At 40.9% G+C, this 22352-nt stretch overlaps 1 protein-coding gene across 1 annotated transcript in view; it reads left to right on the top strand.

Moving 5' to 3' along the window:
- The window catches only part of FER1L6 (fer-1 like family member 6), a 98903-nt gene extending 77152 nt beyond the window's left edge, over positions 1 to 21751 (top strand). Inside the window, exons 31-41 of the mRNA XM_030011882.2 lie at positions 294 to 419; positions 1451 to 1578; positions 3418 to 3588; positions 4769 to 4929; positions 8100 to 8242; positions 8819 to 8907; positions 10924 to 11022; positions 13440 to 13681; positions 14026 to 14189; positions 16889 to 16989; positions 21228 to 21751. Coding sequence (XP_029867742.1) covers positions 294 to 419; positions 1451 to 1578; positions 3418 to 3588; positions 4769 to 4929; positions 8100 to 8242; positions 8819 to 8907; positions 10924 to 11022; positions 13440 to 13681; positions 14026 to 14189; positions 16889 to 16989; positions 21228 to 21408 — 1605 coding nt within the window. The 3' untranslated portion in view covers positions 21409 to 21751. The remainder of the gene's footprint in view (positions 1 to 293; positions 420 to 1450; positions 1579 to 3417; positions 3589 to 4768; positions 4930 to 8099; positions 8243 to 8818; positions 8908 to 10923; positions 11023 to 13439; positions 13682 to 14025; positions 14190 to 16888; positions 16990 to 21227) is intronic.
- The last annotated feature ends 601 nt before the right edge of the window (positions 21752 to 22352 follow it).

Below are 22352 nucleotides of genomic sequence, written 5' to 3'. Positions count from 1 at the left end.
CTGCAGGTGTTAGTCCTTTAAATAATAAAATAGGGAGCTAAGAGCATGCAAGTACTTCTTGCAATCATCTAGATGTGATGATAGTACCATTTTATAGAGCAAAGACATTTTAAAAGATGATGTTTAGTGCACTGAAGCCTGTGTTCCCTTTGAGTGGTACCACAAAACATGTTGTGTATGCGTATGTGCTGCAGTGCAGGCTGCATGAATGATGTTTGTTTTGCATTCAAAGAGTTGTTTTTGTATTACACTTGATCTGTTTTCGAGGGAGATAAAAGACAGTGTATTACCAGGGCTCCTTCTGCATATACCCAAGTCCTGAGGATGGCAGTTTGCTGGACGGAGGGCAGCCCCGCATCCTGCAAGGGATACCACCAAACCACTCTGTCAAAGTCCTCATCAGGGTTTATATTGTGGCAGTAAGTAGACAGATGTTCCTTTAATCTTGAAATAACTTGGACATTTATTTTCAACTCAGTTTACCTGCATTGTCTTTGCAGTGAAGCTTCTGAAAATCCTCATCCATGTGGCAGAATTTTTTCTGGACATATTTCAGACAATGTTTCATGTTGTAGAAATGGGTGTTCAGAGTAGAAAATGTTACATATTCCTCATGATGAATCACAAGACTGGAGAATCACTTTACTTCTTCAAAGTGAAAGGGCTAGAGACATAACTAACATAGTATGGACAACCTGTTCCAGCCACATTATGCAAATGCAGCCAGTTTTAATCAGCAGAGTCGTTTCAAAATGACACACATTTAAACAAAACCTCAGTAAGGGGGAAATCGGAGCATTTTTTTTGAGGGCTGTGTATTGCATGTAATCAAAGTGGTAGATGTTGTGAATAAGTTATGGGGTGGAGAAAGAGGTAGAAATATAGAAGACAAGATGATGAGAGAGCATGATGTGAGAAGTAAAAGGGGTAGAAGGAGATGGTATTTCAGAGAAATGAAAGCTGCAGGTGATCCAAGGGGGGAAGAATGGCATGCAAAGAGACAATGGCAAACAAAACAGAAGAGAATAGGAAGAGATTGCTTTATTTCCTGAATATAAAGACTTCCAAGCCATCTTGTAAATACAGTCTGAAGAGTAGTTTTGCACTGTTCAAGGATCTGGACCAATATTTTTTGGGAAATCTTTCCTGAATCCTACATGCACTTGTGCAGCCAGCTTCTTCCTCAGCATTGCCTCTCCTGCTCATCTCTTTGTCCATCTTAGTGGTGGGACAGAACTTATATCTGCTCCACCTTTGCAAACTTTTCTCCTCCAGATCATCTTTTCCCAGTAGCCTGCAAAGCTAAATGCCAAATTTTATATTACATGAGGCAAGCAAAACCCCTGCACTTCCAGAACACCCAGGACTGGGCAGGAAACCCACAGTCCTGTATCATGACCATGCTGCATTTAAGCAAGCTTCTTGAGGACACAGTCTTTCTTCCTAACAGGCATTTAACCTCAGCCCAGCTGATCCAGATGGCAAGTCAGATCCCTACATTGTGCTGAGACTTGGCAACACAGAAATTAAAGACAGGGAGAACTACATCCCCAAGCAGCTAAACCCAGTATTTGGAAGGTTAGTGATGGCTTATTTCCTTATTCATGGGTGATTTCTCCTTTATCACTTGCCACCACTACTGCTGTTACTATTACAAAGTGTTTGTTATACACTGATTTCTGCCTGTTTGGATGTTTTGTAATTCTACTGGTTAAAATGTTGAGAATTGGTGTCACCCTGTATGATTACAAATTATTTCATTTTCATACCAGTCAAAACACATCATGGAATGCAATCTGTGAGAGGTTTTGCAAAATGATGCATGAGAGGAAAAGAGGCAACAAATGATCTTGTCTGTGCAAATTAATGCAATTGTTAAGTTTAAAGTGAAATAAATATCAGCACAGTAAAGTGTGATTTCACAATCTTTGTTACTATTTCAGGTTGAATAGAGTGCCAAATAAATCTCATAATTTTAGGACTAAGACAAAAATGTAGTTTTTTGAACCCGCACAGACTTCTGAATGGGGAAGCCAGGGGCAAGCTGTCAATAATCATCAACTTTGTATTACCAATGCTTTATACTTATTTATATTGTTAATGCTAATAGCTGTGATTTTTTGCCAATAAGTTTCCCTATTTTTAAGAAGGTTGAAAATGTTTTGAATTGAGATGGAATTATTCTGTAAAACATTAAGACAGAGAAACTGTACTATGTTGGACTGAAAGCCCCCTAAGCCATGGTCCTGTCTGCAAAAGCAGACACTTAAAGAAAAAAGTGTAAGGAGAAAAGACAAGAACAGAGTGGTCCCTCTACAGCATGCCATCTCATTTTCTGTGTTTTAAGCTCTTCCTTAGTAGAGCTTGCAACTGAACCATCATTATGATAAACAGTAAAACACAGCCGTTATAGGTGCATATAAATGGAATGGGAAATCACCACTGTAATTGGTTTAGACAAGGTTAGGAATGGGCTGTTCATTTGGGTAGTCCTTGCTGCTGATGCCAGTGGCAACACTGGGGTGACTGGACCAGCAACTCCTCGCAGCAGTAGCATCAGTCATAGTAACCATCTCTCACCATCATAGAAGCCCTGAACAGCATGGCACCACCAACCTCTAGCAATCCCAGACCATTCCCAAACCTCTCTCTCCTCCAAAAACTGCTCTGCTGTTGCTACAAAATTGAATCTGGCCACTTCGAGAAAAAGGACAAAACTCATCCTTCAGGAGACAAAGCTCAGTTTTGCCTGTGCTTTGGAGAAATCTGGAGCCAGTGTTGTGCTGATGAGGATGTCCTGTCTTCCACTAATTTGTCAAATCCCTTTTAAAATCACTTTTATATTCTCAGCTTCCCTAAATATCTCAATGACAACAATTCGTATCCCTGAAAAATGCACTGAGTGAAAAGGGAGTTCTGATCTTTGCTTTTTTGAGACTTGTTTAAAGCTTTTGCCTGATCATTTTGTTGGGTGCCCCCAGATTCCTATATTCAATATTTAACTTGGAGCTTTTGGAAGAAAACAGAAAAGACTCGGATGTCCCTTTTGGGGGTTCTGAAAAGCATGTGATAACTCTTACATACAGCTTCATTACCCTTGTAATTTCCATACTTACACCTCTATTGGATTCGGGATAAATCATTGCAGCTGAACAGCTCCGTCCCATTGCTCTGTTTACTGTAGGTAGGAACAATCTTAGAACTGTACAGGGGATGGTAGGGAAGCAGGAGGAAGAAAATACTTTTGCACTGTGTGTTTCCAGTATGGTCAGATATTTCATTGAAACAAAGAAACACTACCAAACAACCCCCACTGCTTGTTAGAAGAGACACTGTCCACACTTTGTTTGCACAGTATTCATTAACTTAGTCTTCAAAACTGATTTGACTACATGTAGGTCTCAATTTTTGCTGTAGATCATTTGAAATCCAAGCTACATTCCCCAAGGATTCCTTGCTCACAGTCCTGATCTATGACCATGACTTTGTGGGAACAGATGATCTCATTGGAGAGACTAAAATTGATTTGGAAAATCGTTTCTACAGCAGGCATCGAGCTACCTGTGGGTTACAAAGTCAATATGAAATGTAAGTACCTCTTCAAACAGCAACACAGCACACAGTGAACGACTTGACTTGCAGGAGAAATTCCAGATGTGGCTAAACATTTTGCTTTCTCCAGCACAAAAGCATCACAGGAGGTATTTTAATTAAAATTCACCAAAGAGCTTAACAGTGACTTTGGGTAGCTGTCAGCCTCAGTCAGAAGTGGATATTTTAAAATTAACAACACTATTTGTTCACCAAGTATTTTAAATAGTAAACAGCCTATGTATAACATACCTGCTCGATAAACTGCCTTTGGAGAGGCATAAAGGGCAAATGGAAAAAAAAAACTGTCAGAGAAGTTATGACAGGGCTCTACTCTGCTCTCCATTATTCAGCTGCAACTGGAGTGATTGCAGCCAGGCCAGTGGGACTGGCATGGCACTGGGGGGAGCGGGAGCAGAGCGGGGCTGCTGGCATGGCCTCTGTATCAGAGGTGAGTCACAGGGCAGTGCTGCTGAACTCCTGCTCCCTGTCATACGGCTGCACTCTCAAGGACATTGTGCACAAAGATTAATTAATGCAGAGAAAGTCAAACTAAAATAACTCCATTGCCCAGGGGTGGGACACTAACCTGAAAGATGTGGGTTTGGGGTTCTTCTCCTGTGATTGTTTCTCTATTTTATCTACAAACAAAGGGTGAACAATGTAAAAAAGCAATCCAGGAGCACAGACCAAACCCCAAGACTTCCCTTGCCAGCTCAGTCTCCAGTGTGAGGTATTTCTTTATGTGCTTGTTCCAGGTTTCAGATAATGTTGGCTTCTTCTCTGCATGTGGGAGCTGCAGAACACTTTTCCTTAAATGGAGGTAGAACATGTAGACTTGAATCCTTTAGGTAGAACAGGGGATGGGCTCTGGTCCTCTTCCTCTTGGGGAGCATGCCAATGCCTGGGCTGCTTTATCCAAGCTGTGGGTAAGGCTGCCTCAGCTTCTCCTGTGTTTTATGAGAAAAGAGTGGTTGGCCCCAGGACCTGAGCAGGCAGAGCGGGTGTCTCAAGTAAGAAGTAGTGCTGGACAATTCAAAGGAAAAGTTTGGCTGAGCAGATGTCAGGGCCACTGACCACGAAGCAAAACTCTGCTTGGGAAGTCCTGATTTGCCTGTGCACTTTGCTGAAGGCAAACCTCACCCATTTCTCTTCACTCTCTGTTCCCTCCTTGCAGAGAAGGGTACAATGCGTGGCGAGATGCAACCAAGCCAAGCGAGATCCTCACTAAGCTGTGTAAGGACTACAGAATAAGTGGACCCTTCATGCGGCCAGGGGAGATACAAGTAGGAGCAAAAGTCTTTAAGGGACAGACAGTCTTCAGAGAAGATGAGAATGGTAATGAAGTTTGTCATTCTTCAACTGCATTGTAGCAGTATCAAGAGGCTGCCCAAGCTGTATCTGGGGACCAAGCTGCTATGCACTCTAAAGTCAGATTACTGGAACCTGTCTCTGCTCTGAAATACTCATATAACTGTGGTGATGAAGTCTGTGTCTATATTAGCTATTGCTGTAGCTTAATTGCAGAGAATCTCTCAGGTGAGACAGTTATTGCTAATGACCTGACATCCCCATGGTAGGTGTTGGCGGATACTTTGGACTAGCTCCTGCCTGATCCCAAGGACGGGATGCCCAGGATTGGTTGGAGTGCAGGGGACCCTCTTGGAACATGTCTTCTGGCTTAGTTTCATCTGAAAGGAGTGCAGCCTGCATGCTCTCAGATCCCTCCACAGAGCAAATCAAAGCATGGGAAGTCAGTGAGAGTCTTTTCAAAAATGCATTCCCTGTCTAAACTAAAACACTAGTGTAGACAGACCCAAGAAGTGAGAAGAAGGGGGAAGGGAAATAGAGATGTGAAGCGAGTTACTCAAGGTCAGACAAGTCTCTGTTGGACCACAGTTAGGTTCCAGGCCACTTACCTGCCAGTCCTACCTTACCTACGTGGCTTTCCTCTCTTGTTTTTTTCCTCCACTTGATTATTACCACTCTGACTGCTCTTCTGAAGCATTAACAGAGTGCTGTGTAAATCTAGGTATCTGTGGGGTCCATGAATCCAGAGGGCAGGACAGAACTTGCTTTCAGAGCTCCCAGATTAAAAAGAGGTGAAAGCTATGAGGAAGTTGAGTGTCCATATCACATAGGGGTGGAGTGGGACAGAGCTATGAGTGAAAGTTCATAGAATCATAAAATCATAGAATGGTTTGGGTTGGAAGGGACCTTAAAGATCATCTAGTCATGTCCCCTGCCTCCCCGCCATGGGCAGGGACACCTTCCACTAGACCAGGTTGCTCAAAGCCCCATCCAAGCTGGTCTTGGAACACCTCCAGGGATGGGGCAGCCACAGCCTCTCTGGGCAACCTGTTCCAGTGCCTCACCACCCTTACCGTGAAGAATTTCTTCCTTATATCTAATCTAAATCTATGTCCCTGCCCATGGCAGTAGGGTTAGACGAGATGATCTTTGAAGGTCCCTTCCAATGCAAACCATTCTATGATTCAGTTTTATACTTAGGGTAAGGAAAAGGGGTGTGAGGATGAAGACTTTCATGGGGGAACAAAAGGAGCTTGACTTGGAGACAGTAGTGGAGACTGTGGCAGTGTAGGGAAACCTCTACTGCCTTACCTGTGTTTTTTTGTCTTGGAGCAAAGTCCCCCCGGCAGCTACAAAATATAGGTCACGCCTCAAGTGGAAGGTTGCTAAGGTAGCACTGTTGAAGGGAGAAGAGTTGATCCATTTTTGGTTTCTTGGCCTGAGAGAGATTTATGGCTCCAGTATGGTGGTTTGTTTTCCTCACTAGCAGATTACTGAGTGTGACTACCAGCAACATGATCTCTTGATCAAAATTCTGGTTCACTAAAATGAGCTTCAGACAAACCAACATCAGACAAGGTGATGGAAACCAGAAGCAAGGAAATACAGAACCAGATGGCAAAGTCCAAAGTGCTTATGTACACAAGTTTTTCAACATGTTATAAATAAATAGTTTACAGTATACAGTCTTCTGCATAATTCTTATCCATATTGCTGTTCTGACAAGTACTTCTGGGTCCTTATTTCCTGCTGGGTTTCTGTGCTGGTCATCACTTGGATCTGTAAAACTAACAAAGACCACAGATCTGATCTCTAGGGGAGTACTGAAAAGAGGAAGCAGTACCATTTCCACTTTACAGGTGGAGAAAATGATACCTATGGGCCTTATATCCAGCTTTAAATTGCAAGGGGAAGAATAATTTAACTTTGGTCTAGGAGCATAGAAGTTGAACAGAATAGAATAGAATAGAATAGAATAGAATAGTTCAGTTGGAAGGGACCTACAACAGTTATCTAGTCCAACTGCCTGACCACTACTCCCAGGTAGTCTAGGACTACCTGTAGCCAATGGGAAAAATAGGCATCTTCAGAGGGTGAAAACAATCTTTAGAAAGGTGTCTTAGAAAGAATAGGGGTTATCATGGGACAATCTATGTCCTTGCTATTGAGGCTGCCTGACTGAGTAGGTCAGGCTAAAGACCTTGTTTTTAGCCGGCTAAAATTAGATGAAAGATATCACATCTCAAACACATGTTGGTGCACAAGGGAGAACCAGGGCTCATAACCACAGGGTCATCCTTCCTCACTCTCTGAGTCATTAGGAAGGGTTTAATACCTACTGTTTAAATCGCAAACAAACCTTCTGTCACCTACCAGCAACTCAGAGATAGCAATGCCTGGTAGGAAAAGTAATAACAGTTTGCTGACACAAAGAAGTCTTAACTTTCTTCTCACTTGGGTACTTCTCTCCTAATCTAGGAGATATCCCTCTTCAAAAGTCTGGGGTCCTTTTGTGTGGAGCCCACACAAACAGGGAGGAAAAAGAAGCTCAAGAGCTCAAAAGGCTTTCTGTGCTTTCCAATATGCACCCTACTTTCAATATTAGCACTGGTCCTTCCTGGAGGTGCCATTCTCTGGGGTCTCCCTTCCTCCAGTGGCCAAGCTGAGCTGGTCAGGAGGTGACATGTTCTTGCCGATGGACTTCAGCCCTCTTCCCTTGAGGTGTGATTCGGTTCTCTAGGAGGGTCTTTGCTGTTGCCATCATAAAGCAAAAGGAGGTGTAGATATAACTACTAGTGCTTATTTACTGTCAGCTCTGTCAAAATAGAAGCCTCCTTGCCTTTCATGAGTTGTAAAAAAGCCTCACATTTGCAATTCTCTGTAAAAAGAGTAGTTCACAGGTTTCTTCCATCTTCCTGTTAGAAACTGCTGCTATAATAGTGAAATGATTTGCTGTGTTTTACAGATAAACTGCTGCCTAAGTGCTAATCTTCTAGCTACCCTGGTGGGTACCCTTATTTACATGAATTAAATTAATTTCAAGACCCTTCTTTACTTAGCTGGGATACATAAAACCTTCCTTTTAACTCAAGCACATTTTTAATGACCATCTTTAATAATTAATGGAACATATTACCAAGGGGTTCAACATTATAGTTCAACTCTCTTTGTTCTTTTTGTTTTACTCTTTTCTATAGAGGAGCCAGTTGAATCATATGAACATCTCTCCTTAAAGGTTTTACGTGCTTGGGAAGAAATCCCTGGAGCTGGATACAAACTGGTCCCAGAGCACATTGAGACTCGACCTCTCTACCATAAGGATAAGCCAGGCATGGAACAGGTAGAGCAGCTCAGAGGTGGTGGTGATGGTAGACCCAGGATCAGTTTTCCTTTCCTCCAGTTATTGTGGTTTCTATTTGTATCTGCAAACTTACAGAGACAGCATCCAAGTGTTGTACCATACATGAGACTTCGTATGGTATCAACCTGGAAATCGTCACACATGTGTGTATACAGCCAGTTACCTAAATACACAGTAATCACATGAGGTGTAACTGCATATTTCCATTCTTTTAAATGCTTTAGTTTATTAAGTTAACACAAACTCTGATTGTACTTAGACATCGGCTCTTTTTTTCCATTCATCAAGTACTATTTTTTTTTTCAATATGGATTTCACCTTGAAGTTGCCAATGTTTGAGCTCAATTCCAACTTCACCAAATTCCTGAGAGACTGATAGAATATTAAAAAAATATATTGTATAGTAAGTTTACAGATAAAATCATAGTTACAGGATAGTGAGCTGGTTGGTGCTTATAGAGGAAGCGGTGGTTTTGGACGTCAGAACTACATTTAAAACCTTTTAAAGTCTCTCTAAAATAGAGTTACAGAGATGTTTATCTCTCTGTTTTCAAGGGTCGTGTACAGATGTGGGTCGACATGTTTCCTAAAGATATGCCTCTGCCAGGACCCCCAGTGGACATTTCACCAAGAAAACCCAAAGGGTAATACTCTATGCTTTCCTCCCAGCACAGTAGCCTAAGTCCTCAAAGACTGAGTCTTTCTTGAGTGTCTGGAAGAGCTATAAAAAGAACTATCACAACAAACTTCTGTAATCCTGAGAAAAGTTTTCTTAGGTTCACATGACTTCCAGTCAAACGAGAGCATCTAGTTTGGTCTCCTCCATTAAACAACTCAAAGAACTGTTGGTGATATTTTCATCAAGGGCTATCACACACCTCTTTTAGAAAGATATCCCTTTTTCATATAGAGATTTCAGGTGGCTAGAGGCAAGAGTCCCTTAATAATTCTGATGTTATCATCCACTTGTTGATCTGAAAGAAGTAATTCTGGTTTCACTACCTCTTTCAGATAGATAATTTACTTGACCCTGGTTGAGATCCTTGATGTAATAGTATTACACCTATTGGATTTCCAGCACTTTGTTCAAAGTTAAGATCAAGAAACACATAAAGCAGCAACAGATAGCAGAGATATGTTTAGAATAACCTTCTCTCAACTTTCACACAGATACTTACACTGCTTTATATGTAACACTACATGTAGTTCTTCAAGCTAATTGAATGTTTGTAAATGAAACACAACAATGAGCAACAGAGTTCTCAGCCCATCCTCTAGCAGCTTTATTCCAATACTTTAGCAAGGCCTTTCCTGAGAATTTTATGTCTGAAGCAGCATCAGATACTGTTCCTGTATTATTTATGTTTGAACAAGAAACAACGTAATAAAAACTTGTTTCTTTTACATTCCATTTACAAAAGCCAAGATTTGACAAAAATAAGAGTCTATGTAACAATTACTTTCTTCAAACCAGAACTTTCTATAAAGCTCCTTAACAACAAGCATTTTCCAATCCAAAAAGATTTAAAACTAATTATACTGACAAAATCAAATTGTCGCTGCCATTTTTGTAGTCTAAAAAAGCAGGGAAAAATATTGTCAAACCATTAATTATGAGAAAGAAAGTAAATATGCAGACACAAGTTAAACATTTTGCTGAGAAATGCATATTTGCTGCAGCAGAGCAGGCTCCAGGCTCCATAAGACTTCATACACTTTGTGTAAATATTTCTTGTTGACAATCTTTGACTGAACAAGGCTCTGACGGAGCATTGCAAATGAAAGTTTCTTCGGCTAGTGCAGAGGCTTGGTTTTCATGGCCAACATCTTCTTAAGAGCTGCATGACCTAGGGTATCTGGTAATTTGTGGGGAAAACTGTTTCACACCTGAGATTGAGACTATTTCCAAGACAACACATCATATCAGAAAAATCATATGGTGGTGTTCTCAAACATAGGTTTTTTAAATTTTATTTTGCAGTTCATACAATGACTGAAGGCATACCTAAATTTTTGAGTATAAATTTTTTGTCACCTGCAATATCTCTATTTCAGTTCAAGCTTCTAGAGCTTTGGATGGCCACCATAAATGTCTGTGTATTGGGAGCAGAAAGGATGGGAAAACTTTAATTCCTTTTACTGTTGCTTCTAAAGATGATTGCACTTGTTTAAATGAAAATACCTCTAAACAGAGCTTCTCTTCCCTTTTAATGCACTGGATTGCACCACATACAATGTTTTAAGGCCTTTCTTCTGAAAAGCAACTCCCAGGGAGCTCTGTTTTTTATTAGCAAGCTGCTCACTGTTTTGGAGACTGCTCTCATGATGTTGTTCAGCTCAACTTTGCGTTGTTTCACTGCAGCATTTTTGTGAAAAGAATTGAAAAGGAACAGGCACATAAAAAGCAAGGAATTTTCCATCCCTCAAAACTGGCAGTGACCCCACTGTCGTCCGACATACTCCAAGAGCTGAGAGGAGCCACCATCCCCACTCTATTACTAGACTTTTGTAAACAGAAGAGGCCTGAGGCTGATACTATTTTAAGAGTTTTGCACAAATACAACATTTATCACTTTATAAAAGCATGATTTGATAGAGGTTTACACTAGTGTCTGACCAGAGCTTGAGTATACTCAAGCCTACTTTCTTCTCTTTTTCAGCTATGAACTGAGGGTAATAATCTGGAATACAGAGGATGTAATTCTAGAAGATGAAAATATCTTTACGGGGCAAAAATCAAGTGATATCTATGTAAAAGGGTAAGTTCTTCAGGACTTGTCTTCAAAAGAACTTGCAATATTTCATTCAAAAATCAGACGAAAAAATTATGTTGCGAGAATATCCAATAAGCTATTTTTGTGACCTTGGCACTTTGCTCTAAATGCCTGCCCAAATTACTCATCTATATTGGATACTGCCTTTTTTTTTTTTCCCCTCTTAAAATCAAGTAACTGTAAAATGACACTAGTCGTTACTTCCTGCTCAGGCAGAGATGGCACAAGAAGAGAACCAAGCCCACAGTTTAACAAAGAGAGATCAAACACTTACAGAACTTGAGCTGTAAGAGCTTACACAGATGTGGAGAGGTTTGACATAATCAGAGAAAAGGGAATTATGATCACATTAGAAACAAGAAAGCAGGTGTTTGCCAGGCTATTTCTATTGGAAATATTTTCTAATCTCATGTGGGGAGCACATGTAGATGAATGACCATGGCCATGCTGGGGAGAACATCACATGGGCACTTTCTGCTCTTCATCTCATTCCTGCTGCAGACAAAACATCTGTCACAGCTTCACAGATGTTACTGGGATAATCAGTTAATCATATCACATAAATAAAATGAAAAGAGAGAGCATGAAGGGGGAGCTTGACACTCAAACCAGCTCCTTCCTGAGATCGTAGCAGGTTACTTCTTAAAATTACTTGCCTGTTTTGGAGTACTGCTTTGCACTTTCTGCTTCTGAGCAGGATTTGAATGCAGGTACCAGAGAGGGGTGGGGGGAAATTATGGCATAAGAGGCAGTAGGAAGTATTGGAAACCTCAGGTGCAAGACTGGTCTTAGATTTCTTGCTGTGTTTCCACTACTAGAGAATGAGATTAATATGCCAATATGAATTGTGTCATTGTGGAGTCCTGGAAAAATCTGAATTTGTAGAGTGCTATGCATCTGGAAAAATGGATTTCCCTAAAAACCTGTTGCAGTATTGCTAATGACCAAATGCAAAGAGCTGGAGGAGGGAGCACTGGGATTGATGGAGCAGGGAAGGGAAGATGTTTTCCACTTTGCAGGTTCTAAAAATCATGTGAACATAATAAGAAACCCTAAGTAAGCATAAGGACAGGACAGTCTGGTAGCAGCTCTTACTCCTGTGTAGGGTATACCTACAGGCATTTTACCAGGGAAACTTGCATTAGCTCTGAGCAAGCTGTGTCGGGTAACAGGAGTGGTACCAGTCCTTTGGAGCAGGTGATATTAGCCCAGGAGAAGCACACACTAATATGACCGTATGTCCCCCAGTGTGCTGCAAGTGCGGTTATTGCACATCCTGGCTGAGCAAACCTCCCCTTGCAGTTCCCTGAGAGGAGCTACTCTGAAATCACTGGTGTTTGCACAGATATATCCAAGTTAACAATATACTAACGTGTTCAGAGCAGTAGCAGAGTAGCTCTGAGAGCACAAAATTGAGGAAATAATTAGGGAGCCAGCCTTTGTGCTGAGCTGTGTGATAACATGAGTACATCACTATCAATGTCAGAGTGTTCTGACACGGAAAGCCAGGACTGGATAACTTTTTGCTTCTGTGCCTTAATAATGAAGACACAAATCTCATTATGTTCAGACAGTGCATGTGGCACTGAATCTGTCACCAGACATTGATTTGCACTGGGAGCAGTGCTGTGCTTGGGATTGTTACTGTTTTTCCCAATTCCTTTTTGAAATAATGGGGCTTGCAGGGGAAAAGCTACTCTGGATGCAGTACAAAAATTCTAATCTTTACTCAGGCTGTGATAAATCATCTTCAGAACTAAAACATACCTAGTTAGATCATTACCTGGAGCTCTTCAGAAGAGAAGATTATGTTTAGGAAAGTGTTGTCCTTTTGTACCATAGCATTACACATCAGATGTTGTGCACACTGTAGCAGAAACCAAGAGGAAATCACAAGAAAAAACAGAGACACTTCTCCAGCCATACTTATGCCATGTTTATACCCCTCAACAGCAACTGCAGTCAGTTTAGACTCCAATACTGAGCACTGAAATCAGTCTTGGGACATTGACACAGAATTCATTAGTGTAGCACAACATGAATACAGGGTGTTTAGTAGTGGATAAATGACTGGTGCTGTCTTTGCCTGTCCCAAAGAAGACAGATGTCTTGGCCAATAGCAAATGGCCAACTGGTATTTTGGGGTCTGACTGAAATAAAAATCATGTTCTCACTCTCAGCTTTTGATCATCACTGGCCATTGTTGCAGTCTGTGCCACGGCTGGGAGGTGGCCAAGATCCCCCGAGCCAGGGCTATTGCTGTGTGTCACAGTCCTGAACGATGTGTTGCCTCCTTACTGATTAGGGAGGAATTAGTAAATGATCATGCCTGTAACCAAATGACAACCACAATTCAAGCTCCCCTGGTGACAGCAGTGTTTTCCACTATGTGCTTGCCATAGGTGGATAAAGGGCCTGGAAGAGGACAAGCAGGAGACAGATGTACATTACAACTCCTTGACAGGAGAGGGCAACTTCAACTGGCGCTTTGTGTTCCCGTTCCACTATCTCCCAGCAGAGAAACAAATGGTGGTTAGTAAAAGAGAAAACATATTTTCCTTGGAAAAGACAGAGCGCAAAATACCTGCTGAGCTGATGCTTCAGGTGTGGGACTTTGAAAGACTCTCTTCAGATGATTTCTTGGGTAAGTGTGCAATGGATCTGCCTGAACTTCACCTGAGGCCTCACCAGACTTGTATTTTGTAGAGATATGTACAAAGTGGTGTCTGAGACCCAACTTTTGCTTGTTTTTCTCTGAAGCACCACATTGCAAACTTACACATTTCTTGGAGAGGGAATGATTAGGAACTCAGATAAGACAATGCCAGGGCAATACAAATGAATGAATGACAGTACAGAGAGATCACCAGCTCTGAAGGCTGGGGCCAAGCTGCTGCATTTCTCCATGTATCTCATATGGAAGCTGCTGTTTGAATGCCTTTGTGTCTGTCTGGTCTCTCAGTGTTGTCACATTACTTCTCCCTCCAGGCACTCTTGAATTGAACCTGAATGGGTTCCCTCGAGCAGCAAAGACAGCCAAGAGCTGTGACCTAGGCATAGTTGTGGCAGCAAGTGAAGAAAACAAGATCTCCATATTTCAGCAGAAGCGCGTCAGAGGCTGGTGGCCTTTCATCAAGGCTGGGCAGCTCACGGTAGGCAGCTCACTACAGATGAACAGCTTTTCTCTGGGACTGATATGCTCTGCTGAGATCCTGAGACAGACAGATGCTAATTTTGGGTATGGCATCTGAAGAACAACCACCACTGGCAATCCATAGGGCTCCTTCAAATGCTTTAGTGGTTTCCCATAGATTTGGTTCAGATAACCCCAGGCAACCAGAGCACTTTGTACTTTTTCTTTGCTTTCTTCCACTGTTCATCTCCCAGCACACTGGATAGGTAGAGTGGAAAACCAGGTGTTTCTAGTTAACTTTATGTCAGCTGAGAAAATCCTGGGAGGAATCTCACCTGCTTATTTATTTCCTTACTATTTATTTCTCACTTCAACCAGGGTGAAGGAACTGATTTTGGAGTCTACCGTTATTCCCTGTGCTAGTGACACAGCTCAAGTAGAAAGAGCACGGTCCCCTCTTCTTGTTGAAGTATGCTCAATAAGCCAATATTTTTTGGTTTAGTGGCAGGATACAATTGGTATAAAGGAATGCAAAGGACAATGACAGCTTTCCCCAAACTCTACAAGACTTATGTTAGAAGTATCCTCCTAAGAAGAATATAAATTCTGCCACACAAATTTTCATTTACCTGAAGCCTCTAGTGTAACAAGGCTTGCAGCAGGGTGTAAATCTCACTCAGCGTGTAACTAGCCATTTATCTCAGGGTTTTCTGCTGCAGCTTCTCTTCATAAAGTTGTAGTACTTTCTGTGTATAATCTGGAGCTACACTGAAATTCTCAGTGTTTAATACAACTGCTCCATTTTCCCTGTCTTTAAGGCTCCTTTGTACTCTTACAGCAGTATAGGGATCCTCAGTGTTAAGGAAAGACAGCTCTGATTCTCTGTTTCCTAAGGGAAGTGCATGTATCTTGGCATGAAGTCCATCCCGATAGTTAACTCTGCACATGGTCTTTGGGGCATGTCTACCTGAAACAGAGCTATGTGAGCTAGTGAAGGAAAACCCAAGCTGATGTGCTTACATGACCACAGAGCACTTTGGGAGCTTGGACTGAAACTCGGGCATCCCTGCAGCCCAGTTCTAGGATTAGTGTAGTTGCAGTCTTTTTAGGTGCATCCAGATCCCTGTGGGGACACAGACCAAAAACTACAAACTACCTTTCTGTAGTATAGGCCTCTACAAATTCACCTGCTTTGGCCCTTTTTTAGGGAATGTTCCTCCTTCTCTAGACTTTCATTGATTTTCCAAGGGTTTTCCTAAACCTCATCCTTCCTTCATATTTCTGTCCATTCCAGCAAGAAGAATGTTTTAATAAAAAGTGCCATCTTCACGTTCATTGCCTTCTTCAGATTGAAGGTGACTGTGTACTTTCGATGGATTTAGTGAATGGGCTCCACTCCCAAATCCCTGCTTTACCTCCATTTTCTCAACTCTTGATTCTCTTTCTCCCAGACCACTTTCATCTCTTGATCTCCTTGTCTTCCACATGGATCCCTTTTATCTGCATCCTTCTTTCAGCCCAGTTCTGTGCCGAATCCCAGCCACTGACCATAGATTAGCACTTTAGTTTTTGATATCTACAAAGGTATGAGGTAGGAAAATAACAAGTACATGAAAAGCTATTTGTCTGTTTTTCATCCATCACAGATTTTGTGGAGCTGATTTGATTTACCCACTCTTAATTGTTACTGGAATCTTTAAATCTCTGAAATCTTAATTTTTTTTAACTTTGGCCTAATTAAGTCTATAGTGGAGATAGTACTGAAGAACATAACTGGATGAACAGGGAAAAGAGACATCTCTGTAAGCTAACACAGACAGAATTATCAACAGATTTGTTCCTGTGAATGCAAGGGAAACCCAAATATTTAACCTGTATTTAGGAAGCTCTAACTTCCATAGCAGAAGTTACAGTTGATACTAAGAGTCCAAATAACTCAGATTACATATTTCTACTGCAAGGTGTAGCAGATGATCTTTTATAAGTGCCAATATTTTATTGGTCACTCAACAAGCTTTAATGGCTTGTCACAATGAAAACAAGCAGTAAACCAGCACTTATAGTCCATTATGACCTTTCTGAATTCTAGAAATTATCAGTAAGAAGTTGGTGCTGAACAAAGGTGTCCTTTTGTCACAGCTCCAACTATCCTCTTCTGGCCATCCATCAAGAAAATTGACTCTGAACCCACCTGCCAGACCACTATTCTTTTAGCCTGAACAGAGCTCTAGGATTGCATGATATTTTCTGCACACAGATCTCATTTCTAGCCATCTTCCTTCTGTGAGCTGAGACCCCACAGCTCAGCTGCTCCAGCACTTGTGACTGGCTGCATTTCCCCCTGTTGGTGGACTACACCTCGTCCACCTCAGCAATGCAGCTTCCAGCTCGGCCATTCAGTTCTGCCAGCATGTGTGACAGAGAGAAGACAGGTCTTCTGAGATGAATTATGTTATATTTTAAGAAGCAGAAAATGTATTTATAGGTCTGGAAGAAAACATCCTACCTCTCTTTCTTCACAGTGCTTGAGCATAAGTCAGGAATTTGGTGCCTGGGTTTTCCTTTGTGCTTTCTCTTTAACTGCAAAAACTTTTATTTCCTTTAATCAATTTCATTCACCCTCAGCTGGTTCCATAAGTTCTCCACAAGCTGAATCCTGCTGTGATTTAGTGATAATAACCCAGGTTTGGATGCTTATGTACGATGTCTCTGATCCAGGGCAAGGTGGAAGCTGAGTTTCACTTAGTCACAGCAGAAGAAGCTGAGAAGAATCCAGTAGGCAAAGCTCGAAAGGAGCCCGAGCCCTTGGAAAAACCCAAGTGAGTAGGAGCATACTCATTAAACATGCTGGGGCAGGGGCATTCAGCAGGAGACAGGGAAGAGCATGTCTCCTTTCTCCTCTCCTGGCTTTTCTCCTCTTTCCTGCTGTAATCTTGAGCAAGCTATTTGTACAACTTGTGCATCACCTGGCTGCCGGCACTCGTAGTTGGCAGCACCTTCCAGGTTAGCTGAAATACCTTCCTCTGGAAGCACAAATAAATGGCATTGGTGTACATTTGTCCTCAGCTAGAGTTCACATGCAGGCTCATTCCATAGCTGACCTGGCATGTGATAACCTCTTAAACCATCATAACCTATGCATACACCCAACACGTCAGTTTGGTCACCTATAAAGATTAGACAGATTATATTTATTATATTAAGAGGATAACTATAAGCCAGTAATGTTTAAATGCTTTAAAATGAGTGTATGAAATATTTCCTATATGTCCAGTCTTTTTTAATATGACCATTAGGAGACAATCTTAGCATTAGGAAATGAGAATTTTGGATGTTAGGAAAAATTTCTTCACTGAAAGGGTTATCAGGCATTGGAACAGGCATTGGATGGAGTCACCATCCCTGGAGATGTTTAAAAGATGGGTAGATGTGGCACTTAGGGATATGCTTTAGTGGTGGACTTGGTAGTGTTAAGTTAACAGTTGGACTCGATAATCTTAAGGGTCTTTTCCAACCTAAATGATTCTGTGTTTCCATGATTCTAAGAATTATCTGCACACATTTAAAAGTGTCTTAGTTGCTACATATGGGTGTAAAAGTGACCTCTGCATACATCTAGTTGTTTTTGCATAAATTAGTCACTTGCAGATAAAGGCACATAAAACATAAAAATCAGGTCATACAGGAATGATACAACTTTAACAAATCCATCTTTAATTTTTTTGTACTTCATAATCAAAGAATGAAGATGCTTATTTTTCATCATAAGACTTTTAAATGAGGACATTTTAAGTGGATTAACAAAGGTACATGATCTAGAAGGAGCATTCTATCTTTCAGTATTTGTCACGTTAAAAAATATTATCAGCTGAGATTCTTGCATTCAGGAAAAATTTACTTCTAATCTATTTTGCCTCAATTACTTTGTCCTAATAAAGTAATGAGCTAGATTAAAAAAAAAAAAAGAGAGAGAGAGAGAGAAATTAATGTTATATTTCCTGCTACCAAAGCTTCTAAAAACCAATTGCTAGTCATAATGGTAATCATTGCACATTCTGTTTAATTTTGTTGGTTTGATATATATCTCAGGATAAACATGAAAAAGGAAACAACCAGTATAAAGATGGAATTGCCAATACCCCTACAAAGTGTATAAATTCAGCCTGAAAATTAGAGGTATCAGAGACTTGTTGAAAACTAGCCTTGGAAAGACTTTAATCAATCATATCACCCAATGTCTTTATCCAAAGGCAGGATGAGCTATGCCTGACAGATGTCTATCTGAAAGAATCCCTATAATGGAAACTAAAGCACTGTCTTACAGAAGAGAGAGGACTGTGATAGCTCTGAAATACATGTGGTGGGAAGCAATCAGCCTAGGCAGTTTTAAGAGGGAGTGTAGTGTGTAACAGAAGGATTACATGTCCAGAAGGCTGTCAACAGGATGCGCAAAGGCAATGTCTCATTTTCCCCTCATTTTTTCAGTCCCAGCCCATGCACCCCGGACAGCCTGGGGCTCCAGGGCTCCCTGCATTTTTACCTCAAGAGCATTTTATCCACAAATATGCTGTTGGGCCGAAAGGTTGTCACTAGCCTGGTGGCCCCTTCTGTGCTGCAGAGCCAGCCTGGAGGTGTTCTGACCCATAGTCTTCCTCCAGATCTTGCACTCAGTATTCACAGAAGCTCTACATCTAGGTTTTTATGATGAAATCATACACATACAGACACAGCCAACACATGGCTCAACCAAGTTCTACTCTTAATTGAGATGTATGCCTCAATTAAAATAAAATTAGGGTGGGGCTAGTCTCACTTGACGTTACCCATCGCAGAAGCAAGCCATTCAGGCTCCTTTTGTAGCTTCTCATATACAGGTGGGGGAGTTATCCCATTTACCTAACACACATATCTTAAGATGGGAGCTGGAGAAAGAGATGAATTGTCCTCCAGAAGGTCCTTCCTCTCCACATGCAGACAGCCAATGACTGACCAGGCTGGGCACCTAAGTTTTAAAGTTAGGCAAAATAAATCCTGAGGTTACTAAACCAATATCAGCATGTGGATAGTAAATACTATTTTAGCTAGACACACACTTACTAGCTGAAGACATTGTATGCCTCATTTCCATAAAGCTGGTATTAAAGTTTACCAGCTCAGTGCCCCCGTGTGATGGAATATGTGGTTCATACATGTAGAGTAGTCAAAATCAACTGAGAGATAACAGATAACTGTTTCTGCACTTCAAATGAGTTCTTTTCAGGAAGAAGTGGATCTCAAGGAGCTTTGTGTCAGGACCTCCATATCTCCATGCCAGTACTGCAGGTTCACATTTTTTTGCTAATCATGTACGCTTACACAGACAAGCAGAGAAATTTTCAGATTGTTTTGCATAATTAAGTTTTTAAATTAAGAAACAAAATTATTTCAATACCAAAATTATCTTCTAGGAGCTACTAGACAGTAGCAGACTCTTAAATGTACCAAAGCAAAGGTGGCCAAAGATTAAATATCTGGGAACTAAACAGAAACATGCAAATGAGAAATAAGGTGCAGTGAGTGTAATTTCCTGCTGGCCAAAACACCATGAGGTTATCCATCTCTTCCTCTCTGCCCATCAAGACAGGACACTTTTCCGGATGCACTCTATTAGAACAAATACGTTGCTATAACTGGTACCAAATTCTATAGCCTACGTTGCAAAGAAAACAAATTAAATGAGCAACAGTCTGGCTTTTTTCCCCCTGTCTTTAAAGCCCTTAAGTAGTTGGAATGTGCAGACTAATGGTTTTGTTACTTAAGTCTGTGATTCAGTAAGTTTTACTCTTTAGAGTATCCATTTTTTAATAATTCCTTTTAACCTGGAGGGCTTATTTGTTGATTTATTTCTGAGTAATTTCCACCTCAGTATAAAACATAGTCTTTAATTAAAAGATATTCAGTTGGCCTTTTAGATTTACAGACTTTCTGTCACATTGGCATTCACTTCCACTTGCTGAGTTCTACAGATGAGTAAGACATTGCTTATATTCCTTAAACAGCTTTCTGGAGTGAGACATGGCCATTGGTTTTTGTGACCCTCAGTCTTAATTTCATTCTCCTTACTGCTGCACCATCTGCACAACTACAGTGATATTGAATAAGAAAGACAACCTGCACCCAATTTTGCAGGTGTTAATGTTGCTCCACACCACTGTACTCGTCAGGTCATCCCATCATACAAAGCTGACAGATGTTGCCTCAGCTCATCTCAGGGTTAGGGCTGTTGAAGTCCAAGGCATAGTGACCTCCCAAGCCGGGTGGCATGCCAGAGGAGAGACTACGCCAAAAATTTTCCTAAAGATAACATTGTTTTCCTCTCTGTATGCAGCCAGCTTTGCTGTACAGTGTGAAGAAACTCCTTATTATGGAGGAGGATACAACATGGGGCAACATTTGGAAAAAACTTAGGATTGTGGAGTGCAGATATTCTCCACCAGAAGAAGGTGGCTCTTCCTTATGTACCCAGGCAAACTACCTAGATTTTGGGTTTCATCTCATCTCCTGTTTTCAGGAGGCCTGTTTTAAACTTCCTTCTGAAAATATGCGATTTTGGGCCGTATGCCAGGCCTGAGCTGGCTCTGACTGTTATGGCACCGTAACTATCACTGAGCAATCAGATTTTTTGTAGTGGCTCATTACTCCTTTTGCAATGCTAAATTCCTTGCAATGATTAGAAAGCTTTTGTACTCAAGTTCAAGATGTCTGCATTTCTTCTTTAGGATTTTCATGATCTTGTCTGTAATTTTGAACCCCTTATCTTGCCTTAAATTGGAGTAGTTATGAAGTGTAAACTGGAATTCATTCTGAGTTGGTGTGTGGATCTTGGGCTCAGGGACGAATGTAAGAGTGACCCAATAGTATGTGAAACTTGTGGAAGTTCCCTCTAAACTCTTTAGTGGGTTCCCAAGAGTTAAAGGTCCTTATTAGACTCAAATATGTATTTTGCAGTGGGGTACCTTTGGAAATAGCTGGATCTGCCTTTACAAAAGTTTTTCTCTTTTTCTTTCTTCCCCTTTAGCCGACCAGACACATCCTTCTCTTGGTTTGTAAATCCTTTCAAGTGTTTGTATCACCTGATCTGGAGAAATTACAAGAAGTACATCATCATCGGTATAATTCTGCTTATTCTCATTGTCTTCCTGGTGCTCTTCATCTACACGCTGCCAGGTGCGATCAGTCATAGGATAGTTGTAGGATGAGCATAGGTTATGGCTCTCATTGTAACTAATCATATACAAACACTTCAGTTAAAAATAAAAGTCAGGCATACAGAATTAATCAACCTGAAACACACTTCATTCCTTGTAAAAAGAAAACATAATTATTTGTATCAAAAACTGGAGCTCTCTTAGAATATTTTAACGTCTTCTTTGGCTGCTCATTCAGACCCAGCCTTAATGTACATTATCATTAACATACTGCTGCAGCTTTATTGACAATGAAAGTTTGATTCTGCACCTAAAACTGAGTTTGAAAGTGAATTCTTTAATGCTATGCAGAAACTGATTTGTCAGTCAAGTATTTATTATTACAGACAAATGATTAAATATTAAAAGCAAAATCTGTACACAAAGATTAGTTCAGTCTTTGCATAGTTTTGTAATTTATTGTTTGAACTCTTTTTCAGTAACTTTATAATGGCATGATTATTTTGAGATAAAAGGTTTATTAATAAAATATCTAAGGTTAAATTGTCTCATTTGCTGTCGTGCAGAATTCTTCCTGCATGTCTCAGTAGGAACTCTGTGCTCTATAAAGACATCTCACAAACTTATAAATAAGGTAAGTGTTGGTGACAGGGAGAGGTAGAAGCAGAGGTGGAAAGAACTTTTTTACAGCTGCAGTTTGAAAGTGCTGGAGGTCGCTGGAGGAGAGGGATCAGAAAGATGAAGACTCAGCCACAGGCACTGTGGTAGCAAATGATCCTTGTAAAGGAGAGGGAAGAGGGAGAATCCTGCTGCTTGACAAGCAGAGGGAAAGAGGAATGGAAAAGAGAAGGGCTGCAGCGTGGAACAAATCATGGAGGATTAAAGAAAACAAGGAATAAAGCCTTACACAGTTGTCAATGTGTAAATCCTCATCCAACTTAAGAATACAGAAAATGCTGCATCCTGTGTCATGCACAAGGCAAGGCTTGATAACT

The sequence above is a fragment of the Aquila chrysaetos genome, chromosome 4 (assembly GCF_900496995.4).
Source record: "Aquila chrysaetos chrysaetos chromosome 4, bAquChr1.4, whole genome shotgun sequence".
NCBI lineage: Eukaryota > Metazoa > Chordata > Aves > Accipitriformes > Accipitridae > Aquila > Aquila chrysaetos.
The sequence above is the reverse complement of the archived record's forward strand: the minus strand, read 5'-3'. Positions and strand labels throughout refer to the sequence as shown.